Source organism: Myxocyprinus asiaticus, chromosome 15 (assembly GCF_019703515.2).
Source record: "Myxocyprinus asiaticus isolate MX2 ecotype Aquarium Trade chromosome 15, UBuf_Myxa_2, whole genome shotgun sequence".
Classification (NCBI taxonomy): Eukaryota; Metazoa; Chordata; class Actinopteri; order Cypriniformes; family Catostomidae; genus Myxocyprinus; species Myxocyprinus asiaticus.
In genome coordinates, this window is record NC_059358.1 from 23,356,337 (window position 1) to 23,375,947 (window position 19,611).

The 19,611-nt window shown below is 39.3% G+C and overlaps 1 protein-coding gene across 5 annotated transcripts in view; it reads left to right on the plus strand.

Annotated features, from left to right (window-relative positions):
- Positions 1-19,611, plus strand: part of arhgef1b (Rho guanine nucleotide exchange factor (GEF) 1b) — an 89,188-nt gene that overhangs the window by 29,997 nt on the left and 39,580 nt on the right. For 4 of the 5 annotated variants that reach the window (XM_051718654.1, XM_051718655.1, XM_051718659.1 and 1 more), the window contains exons 2-8: positions 360-424; positions 2,235-2,321; positions 2,860-2,973; positions 5,512-5,610; positions 11,717-11,759; positions 11,898-12,003; positions 14,440-14,580. In XM_051718654.1, the coding sequence (XP_051574614.1) occupies positions 398-424; positions 2,235-2,321; positions 2,860-2,973; positions 5,512-5,610; positions 11,717-11,759; positions 11,898-12,003; positions 14,440-14,580 (617 nt within the window). In that variant the 5' untranslated portion in view covers positions 360-397. The remainder of the gene's footprint in view (positions 1-359; positions 425-2,234; positions 2,322-2,859; positions 2,974-5,511; positions 5,611-11,716; positions 11,760-11,897; positions 12,004-14,439; positions 14,581-19,611) is intronic. The other variant, XM_051718658.1, reaches the window with a different exon arrangement.

Sequence of the window (19,611 nt, forward strand, 5' to 3'; positions counted from 1 at the left end):
AACCATTTTTTTTCTGAATCCCTCCAGCAGTAAGGATCTCATCCCATTATTCCAAAGACAGGATTATAACAAAGAAAGCAGCACAACAAATAATCAGAACAATGGATCTTTTGACTGCTGAGAAGTGAAGTCACTGTTATTCATTCAAAACTATCCTCATTGATTGAATAAATCTGGGTCTAGTTCTTCCACATTGGCCTATCTGTTATTGATTCATTGGCTGATCCTGATGTTCTCGTTCTCCACTCTGCATACTTGTATCAGCTGGACCACTTTGCTTTGCCCCTGGCCATATGCTAGTATGTGCTCCACTTGTTTGTATGTGCTTGTCTGACAAAGGGCACTTTTCTCCTTTCCAGGAGCTTGCTTAACCAGTGTTGGCCCACCCAAAATCAGCATGGATTTCGAAGACGCCCATAATGGGGTAAAGACATCTAAAGCTGGTCGTATTTGTTTGTTTCCAATCATTGTTGATTTTGAAGTGCTTACAAGCAGGCTGCATCTGATTTATTAAGAATGATATAATAATACTAAGTGTCCAAGATATTTTCCAGTACCAAACCAACTAGCGACTTCATTTTATGTTCACGTAAACAACTTTTAATGTGTTCTGACTGGGCAGATTAAAAAATATATACTGGGCATGAAAACTGATTGGTACATGTGTTTGTTAAAAGTAGCCATTAATAACAATAACGTAATAGTATGGGCTCTACTTCTCCTGTTTTATCACACACAGATTGGTGAAACCATTGGTATATGAAACACATATTATGTTATTAGATCAAAATCGCATCAGATGTAAGACAATGAACATATAAATGCACAAAGCCATAAGCTTTCATGCATTACAGCTACCAACACACAAGTGTTTCTGGATGCTTAATAAACTCAGGAATGTGATGTAGCGGGTGGGGAAGCACTTCTGCCACAGCTGACTCTTGTGCCATGAGTTAGACTCCTCCAAATTCTCTCCAGCCCATGGGGGGAACTAATAAGGATTTTTACAGCTGGCTCAGTCACACCAGTAGTCCAGATTTTCATTTGCTCTTCAAGCATTAGTAGTGCATGGTGCTGTTCTTAAACCTTTGGTTGCATGACGGAGTGCCACTTTCTCAAACCCTTTCGTATTCTCAATTTTTATCTCTTTCATTTACTGTATATATCATATAATGTATGTCATCAATATATATCATATATCACATTTAAAATTCAGCTCAAACAGCAAATTTTTCAGGCACTAACACTCCCCCCATGCCTCTTTTGGGGTTATTTAAGGATATTGACACAAACTGCATTTAAACTAAAAAGTTTTTATTTTTTATTTTTTACGTGTGACTCAAAATAAACAGTCCATCACTCATTATGTTACATGCTTAGTAAACACATGCACATTTTATCTGAGATTAAGGCACTCGTGCACACAAACAAGTAACTCAATTTGTGTTAGTAGTGTTCTTCACAATTGCTTGCTTGTTTCTACTGAAGAATTCACCATTTATGTGAGTAGACTTGTACAGGGATTTTTAGCCCCTTTCCACTGAGTCATTATTGGTGCACAACTGCGACAGAGGAACACTGTTCTCAGCAACTCTTACAGTAGAACACTGTTACATTTACAAGTTGTGGCCAGGTTTGTTGTTAGTAGGCTATTCCTTGTTTTTAAAACAACTGTATGAGTTTCTTATGAACAGGTTAATTAAATATGATAATTATGGGTGGGAAGCAGTAGGGACATGGTGATACAATATTATATCGATTTGGGTCTTGGTACGTTAATAATGTGATTTATTATGTTTAGTGAATTGTGATTCAAAACTGATTTTACAATCTTTTACTTGCATGGTTTTCATTAATCTTCATTGGACCTTGTTGCTTAGCACAATAAGTGCTGAACTTCCTGCTTTAATCTATTGTAGAGCCATAGAAGTAACATAACACAGGCATGTTGTAATTAAAAACTATGTGAGGGAATAGCCCACCTTGGTTCCAGTGTGTTTATTATTAAACGCAAACCCTTATATTAGCTATACTGAGGATCTATTCAAGTTTTTTCTCTTTCAGATGTTAACATCACAAACTATTTTGTCGCCTAGTTTACTTATACCAAAAAAACATGCCCTACAAAGAATGTTCTCTGCAGTTGAACCTCTTTCACCCTTTTAATTCCTTTTACAAATTTTTGTCCATCAATGTTTTCCTCATCTCTTTCTCTTTTGTCTCTCTTTCTGTAGCGTGGGCTGTCAGGTGCTCAGTGTTCGAATCCAGCCATGAATATAATTGGAGCAGAGGATGAAGACTTTGAGAATGATGAGCAACCTGTGAGTGACCTCCTCATCAGTAATATTAGCATTTCTCAATTTGTTCATTTGATTAGCTAAACATAAAAAAAAAAAAAACAGCTTTACTATTTCTAAACCTTTCTCTCTCTTTACCTGTTGTAAAGAAAATTAATAAATTTACAGGTTGCATAAGGTATTAAGACTTTTTTTTTCAGAGAATGTACCTGCAAGCTTATTTATTTTATTTACTTTTTGTCCAATCCTATAGGCAAATTAATTGTTCTTGTTTTAAGCATAAATCTAACAAAAATTTGTGAGGTTAATACTTAAAACCTAAAAACACTATTTGCCACTGGCTTTTATTATCTTGTGCAATTTTGCTTCTCAAATAAATGTATCTTGTTTTTATAATGGTGAACAGTTTACAATAGTGTTACATTAATTAATGCATTAGGAATCATGAAAAAGCAGTTAACAATATACTTTTGACAGCATTTGTTAATCTTGGTTAATGTTAGTTAATAAAAAATACAAGGGAATTCTTTTCTTTATATTTAATCAGTTATTTTCTTCTTAGAATATTGATGATCACTTCAGTTACTTTAACAGTATTGAACTGTTGAAGTACAAGCCCACCCACTTGCTGGCCTTCATTCACCATGTCATGCTACAGTTTGACTGCGCTCCTGTGGTAAGAACCTACAGGATATGTGCCTGTTTATTTTTGCAAGTGTGCATACTTGCATTTACTTTAGTATGTGAGGCTCTGTGTGTTTCTTATATTGCCTCTTGTTCAGCTATGAATCCATGTCTGTTTTGTGTGTGTTTAGGGGGTGTCATGAATGTATGTGTATTTGTATTTAGATTAAGCCCTTTTCATATGATTAAAGCATGAGGATCTCTCCCTATATTTGGCATGCAGCCAATGTGATCTACCCCAGGTACCGTCTTCCAAAACCCAAGTCATTCATCTCTTTCCTAATTTTTTCTGCAGTGCACACGACCGGAATTCATGTTGACATTCAGTGTAACTCTTTTAAAGTAATAGTTCACCCAATAATAAAAATTCTGTCATCATTTACTCACCCTCATGTTTTGGTTTGGTGTTTTTTCTCCTGTGGCAGAAAATATATTTACCAAGATGTCCAGGCTGCACTTTTATATATAACAAAATTTGAAGATTTATTGTTAAGTAGGGCTGGGCGAGAAAACAATATTGATGTTTATTGGGGGAAAAAATGTATTTTATACCGATGATAAACTTTTGAGTAATTTTCTTTATTTAGCTTATGTTCTACATCTGCTGTAGACGATCAGATCAGGTGTGTGTCACTAAAAAGGCAAGCACTTTGGCAAAGTTACTGATCAAGTAATAGCTGGCTAGCGGCTACCTCACCCTGTTTTCAAGTAAACCAGTAATGAGGCAAAGTAGCTGCAAGCTAGCTAGCTATTCAGCTAAATTTCGGCTATTCGGCAAAATCGTACCAGTGCACTGAAACATTCCCTCTCTAAAAAATCCCAAAATGCACCGTAAAAACCAGGGAGCATTGTTGCTCATAATGATCCCTTACCGGAAACGTCGTCATGACTTCTGAAGTCTCTCAAGTCGTTTGATGATGAGCACAAGTGTAAAACTATGAAGTCCAAGTCTTGTTTTCTCTTTAAAAGAGATGTTGTTTGTAAGGTCTTTCATTCATAATAACCATGAAAGTGAAAGAATATTTTAAATGTTTGAGTTGTTAAAAGAAATTTTAAAATACACTCCTATTTATTTGTATTTCTTTATTTATGCAATTTATCTGTTATAGTAACACTGTATGTTTGAATATCTTCAACAAAAATGAACGATAGTGTTATTTATACAGCGATGGTGCTGATTAATAACAGCTGTGCTTCAATGTGCGCTGCTCGTTAACGTGTCGCAGGTGATTTAGTCATGAGTGTCCCAATTTTCAGTGGATGAACACCCTTGCCAGTGCCCGAATTAGTGTTCACGATATACTGATTCACGACATACGGAGCTATGGAGCTGATTGAGACACAGGGATTGTGTACCGAACAGGACAGCACTGACAGCTATCGAATGAACACAACAACTCTGACTTCAACACCATTGCTGTTTATTTATGTACCATTTAGTGAAATGCTTTTTCATGACCCAAAGCGCTGTCATGGCCACTTGTTGCCACAGGCAAGAAAGAGTTTCTTTTTCTTCATGTGATATTTGTATCACAAGAAAGTCTTTCAGTGGAGTCAAATGTCTGCTGAAGACAATGAAATTGAAATTGATTAAATCCTAAACTGAGTATACTTGAATTTTAAATTAAAAGGTAGTTTACACTGTGGAAATTACTTGTAAACAAATACAGTTTATGTTAACAATCATTCTTGTGGTCTAACAAACATGTGGAACCCATTTCCTCACCCATGAATGGTATGAAATGTATATTGTGATAAATATTGATGAACAATATGAAGAAAATATCGTAATAATATTTTTGGCCATATTGCTCAGTCCTGTTGTCAAGGTCCAGAAAGGACAAATTAAACACCATAAAAGTAATCCAAAAAATTTGCACGCTCTATTCAAAGTCATACAATAGCTTTAGGTGAGGATTTTCAGATTAAAACTTGGTAAATAATCTTTTCCTAACACAAAGCTATCAAATGGCTTTAAATGGCTTGGAATATGGCTCACTAGTCATTTGGGTGTTTTGTTTGTCGTTTTTGGAGCTTGACAGTATCCTTGACAGTCTTTTGTGCACACAAAAGAAAAAGACACAGATTACGTACGACATGAGCTTGAGTAAATTATGTTTTCATTTTTGGGGTGAACTATTCCTTAAATATATCTTTGAGTTAGACAAGTTATGTTCCGTTTCACATCCAGCTGTTTGTTTTCACGTCCAGCAGGTGCTATGTTGTGTTAATTTATTTTAGATTGGTCCATTTGTCCCTGTCGTCCCTCCTGATACTCTTTTCTCACTGGTCAGCATGTGCAAGAGTCTTTGAAATGTTGAATTGTTCAGTTCCCTCACCACCCTGTCAATCAACCAACATCTAGACTAACTTATCATGTATCACTATCCCAAAAGCCCTGTTAAGGTTCAATACCATCAACATGCTGGGTTTCTCTCTATTAATGGTGTCTCAGTCCATCAGTTCTCTCCTGTCATTATACTTGCCTTTCTTTAATCTCCCTCCATCTCGCTCTTTTCCTTTGTCCTAGCTATGCTACCTTCATGCAGACCTCTTCAAGAACTTCAATGCCAAAGACACCAAGAAACACTTTGGGGAATTCTACAACACTTTCCTGGATAAAGGAGCGGTATGTGAACGAGAAGAGTTCTGGACACTCTCCTGTCAAGTTTGTTTATGACTTTACATGTCTGCCTCTTTGTTCTGTCACGCCTCTCAGTCCTTCCCTCTTTGTATTGTCGACTTTTTGTGTTAAAACTCTAAAGGAATGCTCTTGAAATTTTTTTGAAGCTGTATTTTATTCATTGCATTGGTGATCTGCTGTCCATCACTCTGAACTTACAGCTTGTTGTCTTTCAAACGTGATTGTGGGCCTTTCCATTGCATTCGTGCAGAGTGAAGAAAGTTCAAATCATTAACTGTATAAAACAAAAACATAGAAATATAATTAAAATAAATTAGCAATATCTAATTTGGGACTGCTTTCAATAACGACTTCTCATGAAGCTGCACGACCTGTGTAAAAAATCAGTCATTATTGAGTCCTGTGAAGTGACTCACAAAATCCCTTTCTATGTGGGCAATCACTAATCAGGACCCCAAAAGAAAGTAAATAAGACATTTTAGTTAGAAAGAGGGAAGGTTTTGCCTCCTACTATTAATTACATTTACATTTAATCATTTAGCAGACACTTTTATCCAAAGCGACTTACAAATGAGGAACATAGCAAGCAATTTGTCATACAAAAGTCAACAATATCTGCAGTATCGCACTGCCACGTTCTCAGAGTTGCTGGAGTAGTATAGAAGCTAGCACAAAAAAAAAAAAAGAGACAGACAAGGAATATATATATATATATATATATATATATATATATATATATATATATATATAATATATATATATATATATATATATATATAATATATTTATACAGTTGTGCTCAAAAGTTTGCATACCCTTGGAGAATTGGTAATATATGTACCATTTTTAAAGAAAACATGAGTGAGCAGGCAAAACACATTTCTTTTATTTCTTACGGGATTCATATTCAACTGTAAGTTATAACAGAATGGCACAATCATAAAACAAAACATGGCAACAAAGAAAAAAATGAAATGACCCCTGTTCAAAAGTCTGCACACCCTTAGTTCTTAATACTGTGTATTGCCCCCTTTAGCATCAATGACAGTGTGCAGTCCCTTGTGCTTAGGGTCATTGTCGTGCTGGAAAGTCCAAGAGCGTCCCATGCGCAGCTTTCGTGCAGAAGAATGCAAATTGTCTGCCAGTATTTTCTGATAACATGCTGCATTCATCTTGCCATCAATTTTCACAAGATTCCCCGTGCCTTTAGAGCTCACACACCCCCAAAACATCAGTGAGCCACCACCATGCTTCACAGTGGGGATGGTATTCTTTTCACTAAAGGCCTTGTTGACCCCTCTCCAAACATAGCGCTTATGGTTGTGACCAAAAAGCTCTATTTTGGTCTCATCACTACAAATTACAGTGTGCCAGAAGCTGTGAGGTGTGTCAAGGTGTTGTCGGGCATATTGTAACTGGGTTTTTTTGTGGCACTGGCGCAGTAAAGGCTTCTTTCTGGCAACTCTACCATGCAGCTCATTTTTGTTCAAGTATCGTCATATTGTGCTCCTTGAAACAACCACACCGTCTTTTTCCAGAGCAGCCTGTATTTCTCCTGAGGTTACCTGTGGGTTTTTCTTTGTATCCCGAACAATTCTTCTGGCAGTTGTGGCTGAAATCTTTCTTGGTCTGCCTGACCTTAGCTTGATATCAAGAGATCCCCAAATTTTCCACTTCTTAATAAGTGATTGAACAGTACTGACTGGCATTTTCAAGGCTTTGGATATCTTTTTATATCCTTTTCCATCTTTATAAAGTTCCATTACCTTGTTACGCAAGTCTTTTGACAGTTCTTTTCTGCTCCCCATGGCTCAGTATCTAGCCTGCTCAGTGCATCCATGTGAGAGCTAACAAACTCATTGACTATTTATACACAGATGCTAATTGCAATTTAAAAAGCCACAGGTGTGGGAAATTAACCTTTAATTGCCATTTAAACCTGTGTGTGTCACCTTGTGTGTCTGTAACAAGGCCAAACATTCAAGGGTATGAAAACTTTTGATCAGGGCCATTTGGGTGATTTCTGTTATCATTATGATTTAAAAAGGAGCCAAACAACTGTGTGATAATAAATGGCTTCATATGATCACTATCTTTAAATAAAAGACAGTTTTTTTGCATGATCAGTCATATTTTCAAAATCAATGCCAAAATTTCACAATTTCTGTCAGGGTATGCAAACTTTTGAGCACAACTGTGTGTATATATATATATACACACACACACACACACACATATATATACAGTATATATAATTTTATTTTGTCATTGTTAAATAGTATACATATACAAATATAGTATAGGCCAATTTCACAAGAATCGGAAACTGCATCACCGCAGGGTAAAGCTACTTCCGCTACGGGTTTGTGGCTATTGGCTGTAGTTTATATTTGCCTCTAATAATGCTTCTTCCCTTTCTGCATGGTCTGTTTTACACATAATATACACAGAAATTATCATCTTTTCCCAACTGATTCGGCTATTCAGGCCGCAGTCTCTTTTGAGTTTATGTGCTCAAAAACAGTGCTGCAATAGTTTCTTCACCAGCTCCCGTATCAGCAGGTATATTCATTCAACCATTTCCCTCCTCTCGTCACCACATCACAGGAAATACATTTTAAAAAGCTATAAATACTCCCAACCCCGCCATCCCAGTAAAAGATCAACAGACAGCAACAAGGAACAGTGCAATAAACAAAGTATTTAATACTAATTACAACAACCTGTACATAACGTGGCATAAGCACTACATTGAATATTACAGCGCAGGTTTACAGATTTTAAGATGATGATGAGCAGCCATTAGAGCCATAACAGTTTAAGAGAGTAAGAATATTAGCAAAATATATAAAAAATTATAAAAAAAATAAATAAAATAAAAAACTTCTCACGAAGAAACAGTCACAAAATGGGTGTTTTCCCTGAACATTTCAGTCAAGGTTCCATTTTTTTATTTATAAGGATGGTAAAATTACAATAAAAATATATATCTTATTTTGACATTTGAGCCGTGTGCTATAAAAAGGCAAATGTACCTGTATATTTGAGTTGGTTTGGATTCATGATGTGAAAAGCATCTCGGCTGAGTATTTGTCCGACTCTCACTTCCTCTTTGGGTCGTGGGAATGACCTCACTGATGAATGACTTTGTTTTTCTTTTCATTTTTTCATGTTGAGTCTTTCTGTTTCTCTGTGCACATTTGTCTGAGTTGGCATTAAGGCTGTAGACCTGTGAAGTGAGCTGAAAACTAGAGGGAAAGTGAAAGTAGCTCTCTGGTTATTTGTGTGGCTGTGACCTCTGGTGGTAATTTACTGTATTACATAGTACACAATTTGAGAATTTTTGAAGAAACATTATGGAGCTCTTTTCCATTCAACATCATTTCACATTAACAATTAGGGATGATCCGATAAGTATTTCTACAGCGGATATGATTCCTTGTAACCTGAATTTTCCAATATCGATTCCAATAATGATTCAGCTTTAATCTTTAGCTCTGTCATAACTGGTTATATGTAAGCTTCCTACTCACTGTTAACTGAATTTAACAGTTAATGGTATTAAAACTAACAGCTAATAGCTGTCGCCTTGTTTTTGTTCACAAAAACATAAATTTTAACATTCATATTTTTAAACATATTAAACTTTATTTTTACATTTTATACATACACTATATTGCCAAAAGTATTCGCTCACCCATCCAAATAATTGAATTCAGGTGTTCCAATCACTTCCATGGCCACAGGTGTACAAAATGAAGCACCTAGGCATGCAGATTGCTTCTACAAACATTTGTGAAAGAATGGGCCGCTCTCAGGAGCTCAGTGAATTCCAGCGTGGTACTGTGATAGGATGCCACCTGTGCAACAAGTCCAGTCGTGAAATTTCCTCGCTACTAAATATTCCACAGACAACTGTCAGTGGTATTATAACAAAGTGGAAGCGATTGGGAATGACAGCAACTCAGCCACGAAGTGGTAGGCCATGTAAAATGACAGAGCGGGGTCAGCGGCTGCTGAGGCGCATAGCACGCAGAGGTCGCCAACTTTCTGCAGAGTCAATCGCTACAGACCTCCAAAGTTCATGTGGCCTTCAGATTAGCTCAAGAACAGTGCGTAGAGAGCTTCATGGAATGGGTTTCCATGGCTGAGCAGCTGCATCCAAGCCATACATCACCAAGTGCAATGCAAAGCATCAGATGCAGTGGTGTAAAGCACGCCACCACTGGACTCTAGAGCAGTGGAGATGCATTCTCTGGAGTGACGAATCACGCTTCTCCATCTGGCAATCTGATGGACAAGTCTGGGTTTGGCTGTTGCCAGGAGAACGGTACTTGTCTGACTGCATTGTGCCAACTGTGAAGTTTGGTGGAGGGGGGATTATGGTGTGGGGTTGTTTTTCAGAAGCTGGACTTGGCCCCTTAGTTCCAGTGAAAGGAACTCTGAATGCTTCAGCATACCAAGAGATTTTGGACAATTCCATGCTCCCAACTTTGTGGGAACAGTTTGGGGATGGCCCCTTCCTGTTCCAACATGACTGCGCACCAGTGCACAAAGCAAGGTCCATAAAGACATGGATGAGCGAGTTTGGTGTGGAAGAACTTGACTGGCCTGCACAGAGTCCTGACCTCAACCCGATAGAGCACCTTTGGGATGAATTAGAGCGAAGACTGCGAGCCAGGCCTTCTCGTCCAACATCAGTGTCTGACCTCAGAAATGCGCTTCTGGAAGAATGGTCAAAAATTCCCATAAACACACTCCTAAACCTTGTGGAAAGCCTTCCCAGAAGAGTTGAAGCTGTTATAGCAGCAAAGGGTGGGCCGACGTCATATTAAACCCTATGGATTAAGAATGGGATGTCACTTAAATTCATATGCGTCTAAAGGCAGATGAGCGAATACTTTTGGCAATATAGTGTATCAGGATACTATGGCATCTGAGGAAATAGCCTACAAGGCACACAATGTAGCACACTAGTCATATGGTGCTTTTATTGTGGTTTTAGTTCTTTGTGGAGCTTGTCAGCCCTGATCACTATGAACTGTTGTTGTGTGGAAAAGAGCTGCGGTGAAGATTATTCAAAATTGCTCCTTTTGTGTTCCATGGAAAAATAAAAGCGTACAGGTTGTAAATAATGACAATATTTTCTTTTTTGGGTGAACTATTCCTTTGATTGAGGTTTGATTTGAAGAGAACCCATTTATCCTTTATCATTTATATTTCTACTGGACCTACTGGACATTTCAGCAGCCTTTGACACAGTCAACCATCAGCTCCTACTCTCCACCCTCACTACTCTGGGCATCACAGGAACTGTGCTTGATTGGTTTAACTCCTATCTCTCAGGTAGGTCCTTCAAGGTAGCCTGGAGAGGTGAGGTGTCCAAGTCACATCAGCTACTTACTGGGTACCTCAGGGCTCAGTGCTTGGGCCACTTCTCTTCTCTGTTTACACAACATCACTGAGACCCATCATTCAGGCACATGGTTTCTCTTACCACTGCTACGCCGATGACACACAGCTCAAGAAGATAAGACCCTTCCTCTCTGAACATTGTTCAGTCACTTGTCGTAACGAAACTGTATAAAAAAAAAAACACGTATCAAATTCAAGGCTCTGATGCTGGTATACAGAACCAGTCACTGGTTCTGCTCCAGTATACCTAAAATAATTTCTGCAGAGCTACGTTCCCACCAGAAGCCTGCGGTCGGCTAAGGAACGGCGCCTTATTGTACCAACACAAAGAGGCACCAAAACACTTTCCCGGACTTTCGGTTTCATCATACCATGTTGGTGGAATGACCTTCCCAACCCCATCCATGAAGCTTACTCACTTTCTGTCTTCAAAAAATGGCTAAAAACACATCTTTTCCATGAGCACTTAACCAGTCACAAAATAAATTCTTGTTGCACTTGTCTTGAATACTACTATTCTGATGCTAGTGAAACTTTGTAATATGGCACTTTTCGTACTACTGTCTCCTTAAGATGATTCGTTTATAATGTATTCCTCTTTTGTAAGTTGCTTTGGATAAAAAGCGTCTGCCAAATGAATAAATGTAAATGTATATTTTTCTCTTCTCTTTTCCAGATTCTCAGAGTATCAGTGCCAAACACCATAGTCTTTGAACTGGGTAAGGCCTTCATTATCACAACCTGTTCACTTTTAGTTATTTTTTCTTAACTTCATCTCTAATATAGACTCTGGTGTAAATCACATTACTACTCTTAATACTCTCTCTCTCTCTGTCTCTCTCGCTGTGGTACTTTAGATCGCACGCGTCCAGACATGATCAGTGAAGAACAACAAAAACGTTACGTTTATGAAGTTCAGCTCATGCAGGCTCCAGAGGTACGGCGACAGCTGGAGGACTTCAGGTGAGATTTACTGACCAGAAAGATGAGCAGAAAAAATCAGTTATCAGTTACTGAGTCTCATAACCTGTCCATACTTCACTCCAGTGGATTGCTTCTTTAAGCTCTTATAGTTTGTTAGAAATGTGTGATTCTGAATAGTTTTTATGCGTAATTGATAATAATCTTTCAGTATGCTCCTTTTTCCAAATATGGAGACATGCTGTCATCTCCTCCTTTCTGTGCTGTTATCATTGCATTACAGTAGTTTTGTATCTTAGCAGACAAAATACACTCACTGAGCACTTTATTAGGAACATTATGGTCCTAATAAAATGCCCGACGTGGTCTTCTGCTGTTGTAGCCCATCCGCCTCAAGGTTTGACATGTTGTGCATTCTGAGATGCTATTCTGCTCACTACAATTGTACAGAGGGGTTATCTGAGTTACCGTAGCCTTTCTGTCAGCTCAAATCAGTCTAGCCATTCTCCGTTGACCTCTCTCATCAACAAGGCGTTACCGTCCGCAGAACTGCCGCTCACTGGATGTTGTTTTGGCACCATTCTGAGTAAATTCTAGAGACTTTTGTGTGTGAAAATCCCAGGAAATCAGTAATTACAGAAATACTCAAACCAGCCCATCTGGCTAACAATCATGCCACGGTCTAAATCACTGAGATCACATTTTTTCCCCATGCTGATGGTTGATGTGAACATTGAATAATAGGTGTGCAGGTTTTCCAAATAAAGTGCTCCGTGAGTGTATTTGAAATTAAGTTTCACAACAAAATGAACCTGGAGCACTTTGTCTTCATAATGCATGCAATGTGAGCCGCTCTCTGCTGACTAAAAGTAAACCATACCCAGCCTCAAGATACAGTATTTTGAGATTGGTTCACATTACAGGGGTCTGAGTTTGGTTGGAGTGTCAGTGTGTATGTAAGATGAAATTTTCGTTAACTGCTCAAAAACCCCACCCTTGAAACAAAGCATGTGTGAACACCCTTATACACCGATCAGCCACAACATTAAAACCACCTGCCTAATATCGTGTAGGTCCTCCTCATGCCACCAAAACAGCTCTGACCTGTCGAGGCATGGACTCCACAAGACCTCTGAAGGTGTCCTGTGGTATCTGGAACCAAAACGTTAGCAGCAGATCCTTTAAGTCCTGTAAGTTGCGAGGTGGGGCCCCCATGGATCGAACTTGTTGGCCCAGCACATCCCATAAATGATCAATCGGATTGAGATCTGGGGAATTTGGAGGCCAAATCAACACCTCGAACTCTTTGTCATGTTCCTCAAACCATTCCTGAACCATTTTTGCAGTGTGGTAGGGCGCATTGTCCTACTGAAAGCATGGTGCATTCTGCTGCCATCTCTTTTCCGGGTAAATGACGCACACGCACCCGGCCGTCCATATGATCTAAAAGAAAACGTGATTCATCAGATCAGGCCACCTTCTTACATTGCTCCATGGTCCAGTTCTGATGCTCATGTGCCCATTGTAGGCGCTTTCAGCGGTGGACAGGCATCAGCATGGGCACTCTGACTGGTCTATGGCTACACAGCACCATAAGCAGCAAGCTGCGGTGCACTGTGTGTTCTGACACCTTTCTATCATGGCCAGCATTAAGTTTTTCGGCAATTTGTGCTACAGTACCTCTTCTGTGGGATCGGACCAGACGGGCTAGCCTTCATTCCCCACGCACATCAGTTAGCCTTGGACGCCCATGACCCTGTCACCAGTTCACCAGTTGTCCTTCCTTGGTCCACTTTTGGTAGGTACTAACCACTGCATACTGAGAACATTTATGCATTTGGCAGACACTTTTATCCAAAGTGCACTTATTTCAGGGACAATTCCCCTGCTCAAGGACACAATGGTGGTGGCTATGGAGATCGAACCAGTTATGTGCTTTAGCCCACTATGCCATCACCACTCCAGCACCCACAAGACCTGCTGTTTTGGAGATTTTCTGACCCAGTCGTCTAGCCATCACAATTTGGCCCTTGTCAAAGTTGCTCAGATCCTTACGCAAAGTTGCTCAGATCCTTTTTCCTGTTTCCAACACATGAAATTCAAGAACTGACTGTTCACTTGCTGCCTACTATTTCCCACCCCTTGACAGGTGTCATTGTAATGAGAAAATAAATGTTATTCACTTCACCTGTCAGTGGTTTTAATGTTATGGCTGATTAGTGTATAGTCCCCATTCCTTGTCCTGTTTTGCTAAAAATGTTAATGTACAGAATCTGTGTTCTTAAAAAAACAAAATTGCTGTTGGACAAGTGACTTAAGCTTTTGGGAAAGTCCGGGAAAAGCTTAATGTCAAGCCTTATTGTTTACAAGTACTCATTTATATCCCCATTTATATACCCTGGCAGTATACATCTATATCTATCAAAGAGTAAAGGTGCTCGAGTAACATATTGTATCTGTCCTTCTTTCCCTCGCTAGGCAAAAAAGGATGATGGGAATGACTCCTAACGATTGTGAGCTACATGATGTGGAATCGCATCGGCCCACTGATCGCATCCCCATGGAGATGAAGGAGAAGGCTGTAGCAGAAACCATGCTGGAAAAGATGTTTGAGGCCAAGTAAGCGCTGTCATTCTAAGTTGCTCTCAAATCTACAGATTATTTCGTTTAGCAACAGAATTTATAGTTGCACCTGAATTTTGACAACTGTTGAATTTTTGAGCAAAATGCCTCAATAGAAATGAGCAAGATGAAACTGGCCTTTAATGGAATTTTTGACTGAAGTTTTTATTGGCCAAAATTTTGGTGCATTCTTACCAAGTGACCAGAGCCAGAGAGGAGTGAACGCATAAAGCAGAATTGCTTACAATTTCCTCACCCTCAAGTTGCGTTGGGAAGTTATATTGTAAAAATGGAAATGCTGTCATTGTTTTCCCACATCCATGACTTACTTTCTTCCGTGCAACAGTAAAGAAGATGTTAGGCGGAATGTAAGTCTCAGTCACCGTTCCCTTTCATTTATGGAAAAAAAGAGCAAGCGGCAACATTCTTCAAAATTTCTCTTCTTGTGTTCCACAGAAGAAAGAAAGCCTTACAGGTTTGGAACAACATGAGGGTGAATACATTATGACAGAATTTTGGGATATTTAATGTTGGAATCTAAACATTTTTATGAGTACAAATACTAACACATAAGCACAGCATCAAACCAAATGCATCCCTACTGTAAGTTTGGTGGGTTTATCTCTGTTATCGGTCATTTCACAAGATGTCCATTTTCTCTGAGAGAAGTGAGTCTAGTGTCATAGTTGAAAGAGAACCAGCAGGGACTCCATGTCTGAAACACAGGGGCCAAACTTTACCTTTGATGCCCCCCAAAGTGCCTAACCTGAGATTTCTGACCCTCTGCTGTGTGATTTTGTGTTTCCCTGCTGAGTCAACCACCATCTACGCAGTGGGGAAAAGGATAGTTTGCCACGAACACTGCTTGCTCTCTCTCTCTCCGTTCACTTAGACAGAACACAGCTATTGTCAAATATGCATTCACCTCAGAGTGGAACCCTGGAGTCTCTGTCAATATCTACTCACTGGCTGCTGAATGAAAGCCATTGAACGTGTCATATTGCAAAGGTTCTTGCTGCTGTGCTGTTTAACCCCTTGCAGTGAATTCTATAATAGTCCTATCAGAATTCACTCCACTCACTGTTGTGCTTCATATGCAGTAAGATTAACTTTGAGGAGTTGCTGGCGTATCCATTGAAGTATTATTGTTGTCTCGAAAAAGGTTCTTTTCTTAGGATTAGGGCTTTTTTTCCACTTGAACTGAATGTAGCTCAGTTACCTTTTGAATACATAGGGCAAGCAGTTAAAGGGATAGTTCACCCAAAAATGACTTTTGAAACTTGTTTGTCTTCCTTAAAACACAGACCCCGTTTACCACTGGTATTAAGATTGGTCTCGGGTGATCCGATCACATGTGGTCAGGTGAGACACATCGTTGTTTCGTAAATGCGTCTCCTGTGACCACTTGTGATTGGATTTGGAGGGGAGGGGCTCAGTTTCATGATTGCATACATCAATCACTATGTCAGTGTGTTACCGCTTGACATTAAAGCGCAACAAAGTCAGAAAAGACAAAGAAAGTGCGAAGAAAATGGCGCACTGTTTCTCCCAGATGCAGCTGAAATTTAATCTAAGCACCAACGCAACATTTCGAGCAAAATTATCCATTATTTTAGTGGATTACCTTTATTATAGGAGCTTCAGATGTTTGTGCTTTTCATCTGTGTTGATATCAAACATACTGAAGAAGATCCATGAAGCTCTCGTGCTTGTGTATATATCCGCTTTTTTAAATTTTCCGGTCGGACGGTTATTTCCTTTTAAAGCCACTCGTAACTGGCATAGTTTAAACTCTTGTTTTAGCGAAACTGTTGATTGCTGCCGGGATGCATTGAGGACAGATTAGCATTTACACCTCAAATGCGACGTGGTCATATGCGTTTTTGACCCCATTCGTATGTGGTTTTTGTGGTCTGGGCACAAAACGTTTAGGACCCCATTTAGACCTGTATTTAGCGCTGACCAAATGTTTTCACAAATGCTGGGGATAACAGGACCCAAGAGCAGAAGAGATAAATGTCAGTCTTTTATTAACACAAAGAGCGTTCCGCGGCAGCTCGTTCAAGCTCAAAATAATAAAGCCAGGAGGGCGAGGAAAGTGTGTTCGTTAGTAGGTGTTGTAGTGGAAGTCCAGAAAGATCCACTGAAGATTGGTGAGATTTGAAGCGACGGCCAAGACTCAGGCTCCCCGTCACGCAGGCAGGTAATCCAAGGAATCCTCCTCGGGAGTGAACAGGGGAATCACACGGGATGAAATAGGGCGTGCAATCAGAGGAAGACAGGTGGAACATGTAAGAAATCTATTACTGTAATCGACGCCTCCCCGGGAGCGATCAGCGTTCCAATGGAAATGCCGATTACACTCACCGACTCCACCTGTGAAACACAAGGGAGAGAAAACAACAGAATGAACCGGCAAACGTCAGAGCTATGATAAATGTGATCGGATTACCCGAAATGCGTCTTAATACCAGGTGTAAACGGGGTCAAAAGGAGAATTTTATCAGAATGAACAGGCTGCTCTTACTGCTGTCTTTCATGAAGTCTTTCAACTTTTCAGATCAGACAGTTGTTTCCTTTTAAAACCGCACGTAAGCGGTAAAGTTTACAACCGCTGATGAGTAGGTGATGCTTCGCTACTGTCCAGAACACACCAACACTTCAAATGCAATGTGGTCATATGTGCTTTTTTTTTTTTTTTTACAAATATGTGACCTATGTGGTTCTTCAAAAACGTTTTGGATGCAGTTTACAATAAAGTTTGTGCATTGCTTGTTTTTATATGGTGTCAAATGGCCTTGCGTCAAACTGTATATATGTCAATTCCGATCTGATAGTATGGCTTTAGAATACTTTGGGAATATAGCAGAAGTACAGTATGGACTACTTTTAGGGTATTTCAGTGTCCATTTAGGGGCTTGACAGCGCGAATCCCCAACCACTTTTGTTGTTAGAGCAGTATGGAAAGTCATACAGGTTTCGCATGACATGAGGGTGAGTAAACAATATTTCTTTGTGAAGTATTCCTTTTAATCAAAGCAAGCTGGCTGCTTTAATTGGCAAGGATCACACAGGATCACATTAGCGGGTGATTGTGGGTCTATAAGCATTTATATTACACCACACGGGAAGCACTTGGGGACCCCCATTCAGGAAGTAGGACAGGAGAAGACTGCTGAGCTTTTCCCTTCACTGAACACACACTGGCAATCTATATTCAGCTCATTATTTCTGCACAGTGAAAGCCAGCAGGGATAAACTGGCACTTGCTGCATACTGTATAGTAAATTAGTCATTCATATCCAGTACTTGAATACTAATACTGTATGTGGGTGGGAATCAACAGGGACCGGATAATGCAATATTTTATTTATAATATTGTGATTTTCTTCAGTTTTAGCATATTACAATTCAAAACTGTGATATATTCGATCTTATACTCCCTTCATTCTCATTCATCTTCATTGGACTTTCATGCTTTGTGCAACCACAAGCCATAGAAGCCATTGAAAGAAATTAGTGTAGAAAGTAGCATAAAATGCACTTCATTTTCAAACAAAGTGAAGTGAGAGATTAGCCTTCCTTGATTTAATCGTTTTTATTATTTCACAAAAACCCTTACAAAACGGAAATACTTACAAATAAAACTAGTTATAGACTTAAGGTTGAAAAGAAATAGAGTATTTATTGACCCAGTGCTGTAGTATGTTTTGTCTTTTCACACACTTGCGTCAGAGTTCAGGTCAAAATTTTAATGTGAAAAATGCAACTAAAAATATTGATTCTCTGTGTTAGAATATCAATACAGTATTGTGAGGTGAAATACACTGCCTGGCCAAAAAAAAAAAAAAAAAGTCGTCGTTTGGATTTCAGGCAGTGTTATGATCTGGGGTTGCTTCAGTTGGTCAGGTCTAGGCTTAGCAATGTTATGCGGCAATAAAATGAAGTCAGCTGACTACCTGAATTTACTGAATGACCTGGTTATCCCATCAATGGATTTTTTCTTCCCTGACAGCACGGGCATATACCAGGACAACAATGCCTTGATTCATCAGGCTCAAATTGTGAAAAAGTGGTTCAGGGTGCATGAGGAATCATTTTCACACATGAATTGGCCACCACAAAGTCCTTACCTTAACACCATTAAAAGTCTTTGGGATGTGCTGGAGAAGACTTTACGGAGCGGTTCCACTCTCCCGTCATCAATACAAGATACAAAAATGAATGCAACACTTGACGGAAATAATTGTTGTGACGTTGCATAAGGTTGTCGAAACAATGCCACGACGAATGCGCACCGTAATCGAAGCTAAAGGGGGTCCAAATAAATATTAGAGTATGTGACTCTTTTTTTGTTGGACAGGCAGTGTACTGCGCTGCTTTTCCCTGACTTCAAATACTGCATAATTGGCAGACATAACCATCTGTTGAAAAGGTTTATCAGTTTTCAGGAGGAATATCACTTCTTTTGGGCCATGTGTATGGCTGCCCTTCCTTGGCAAGCTAAAGCAGCCTGAGAGTTGGTCTACTCTTCATTATAATGAAAAATGTATATACCACGTTACATCTTGAAGTCTGCCCTACTAATCTCAAAGAAAGAAAGAGAGGGAAACAAAGAGGAAGTGGTAGAGAGAAGATGGAGTCAGAAGTGCCATGCTGGCAGGAAGTGTCTGCTCCCTTGGCTCCCTGCCAAAGAGAATGATGGAAAGAGGGAAGAGACAGGGGTCAGGTTTGAGTGGGGCGGCAGAGAGAGACAAAGAGCCGGGCATGGTGTTGATATAGCCAAGCCGGATTGCCATGTGTTAGAGGATAGTTAATATGTGCCAGACCGATCACACACAATAACATTGGACAGACTCATATTTTCAGGATAAAGTATCGTTGTGATGAAATATAGAGGCAAAAAGTCGTAGAGAAATCAATTTGAAAATTGTGTCTTACTTATTTAGTGTCTTTTGTTACATTACTGGAGAGATAATGTGCCCTTAGAGACTTCATACAAGTACAATCTTCTCTTTATGTCCGGTG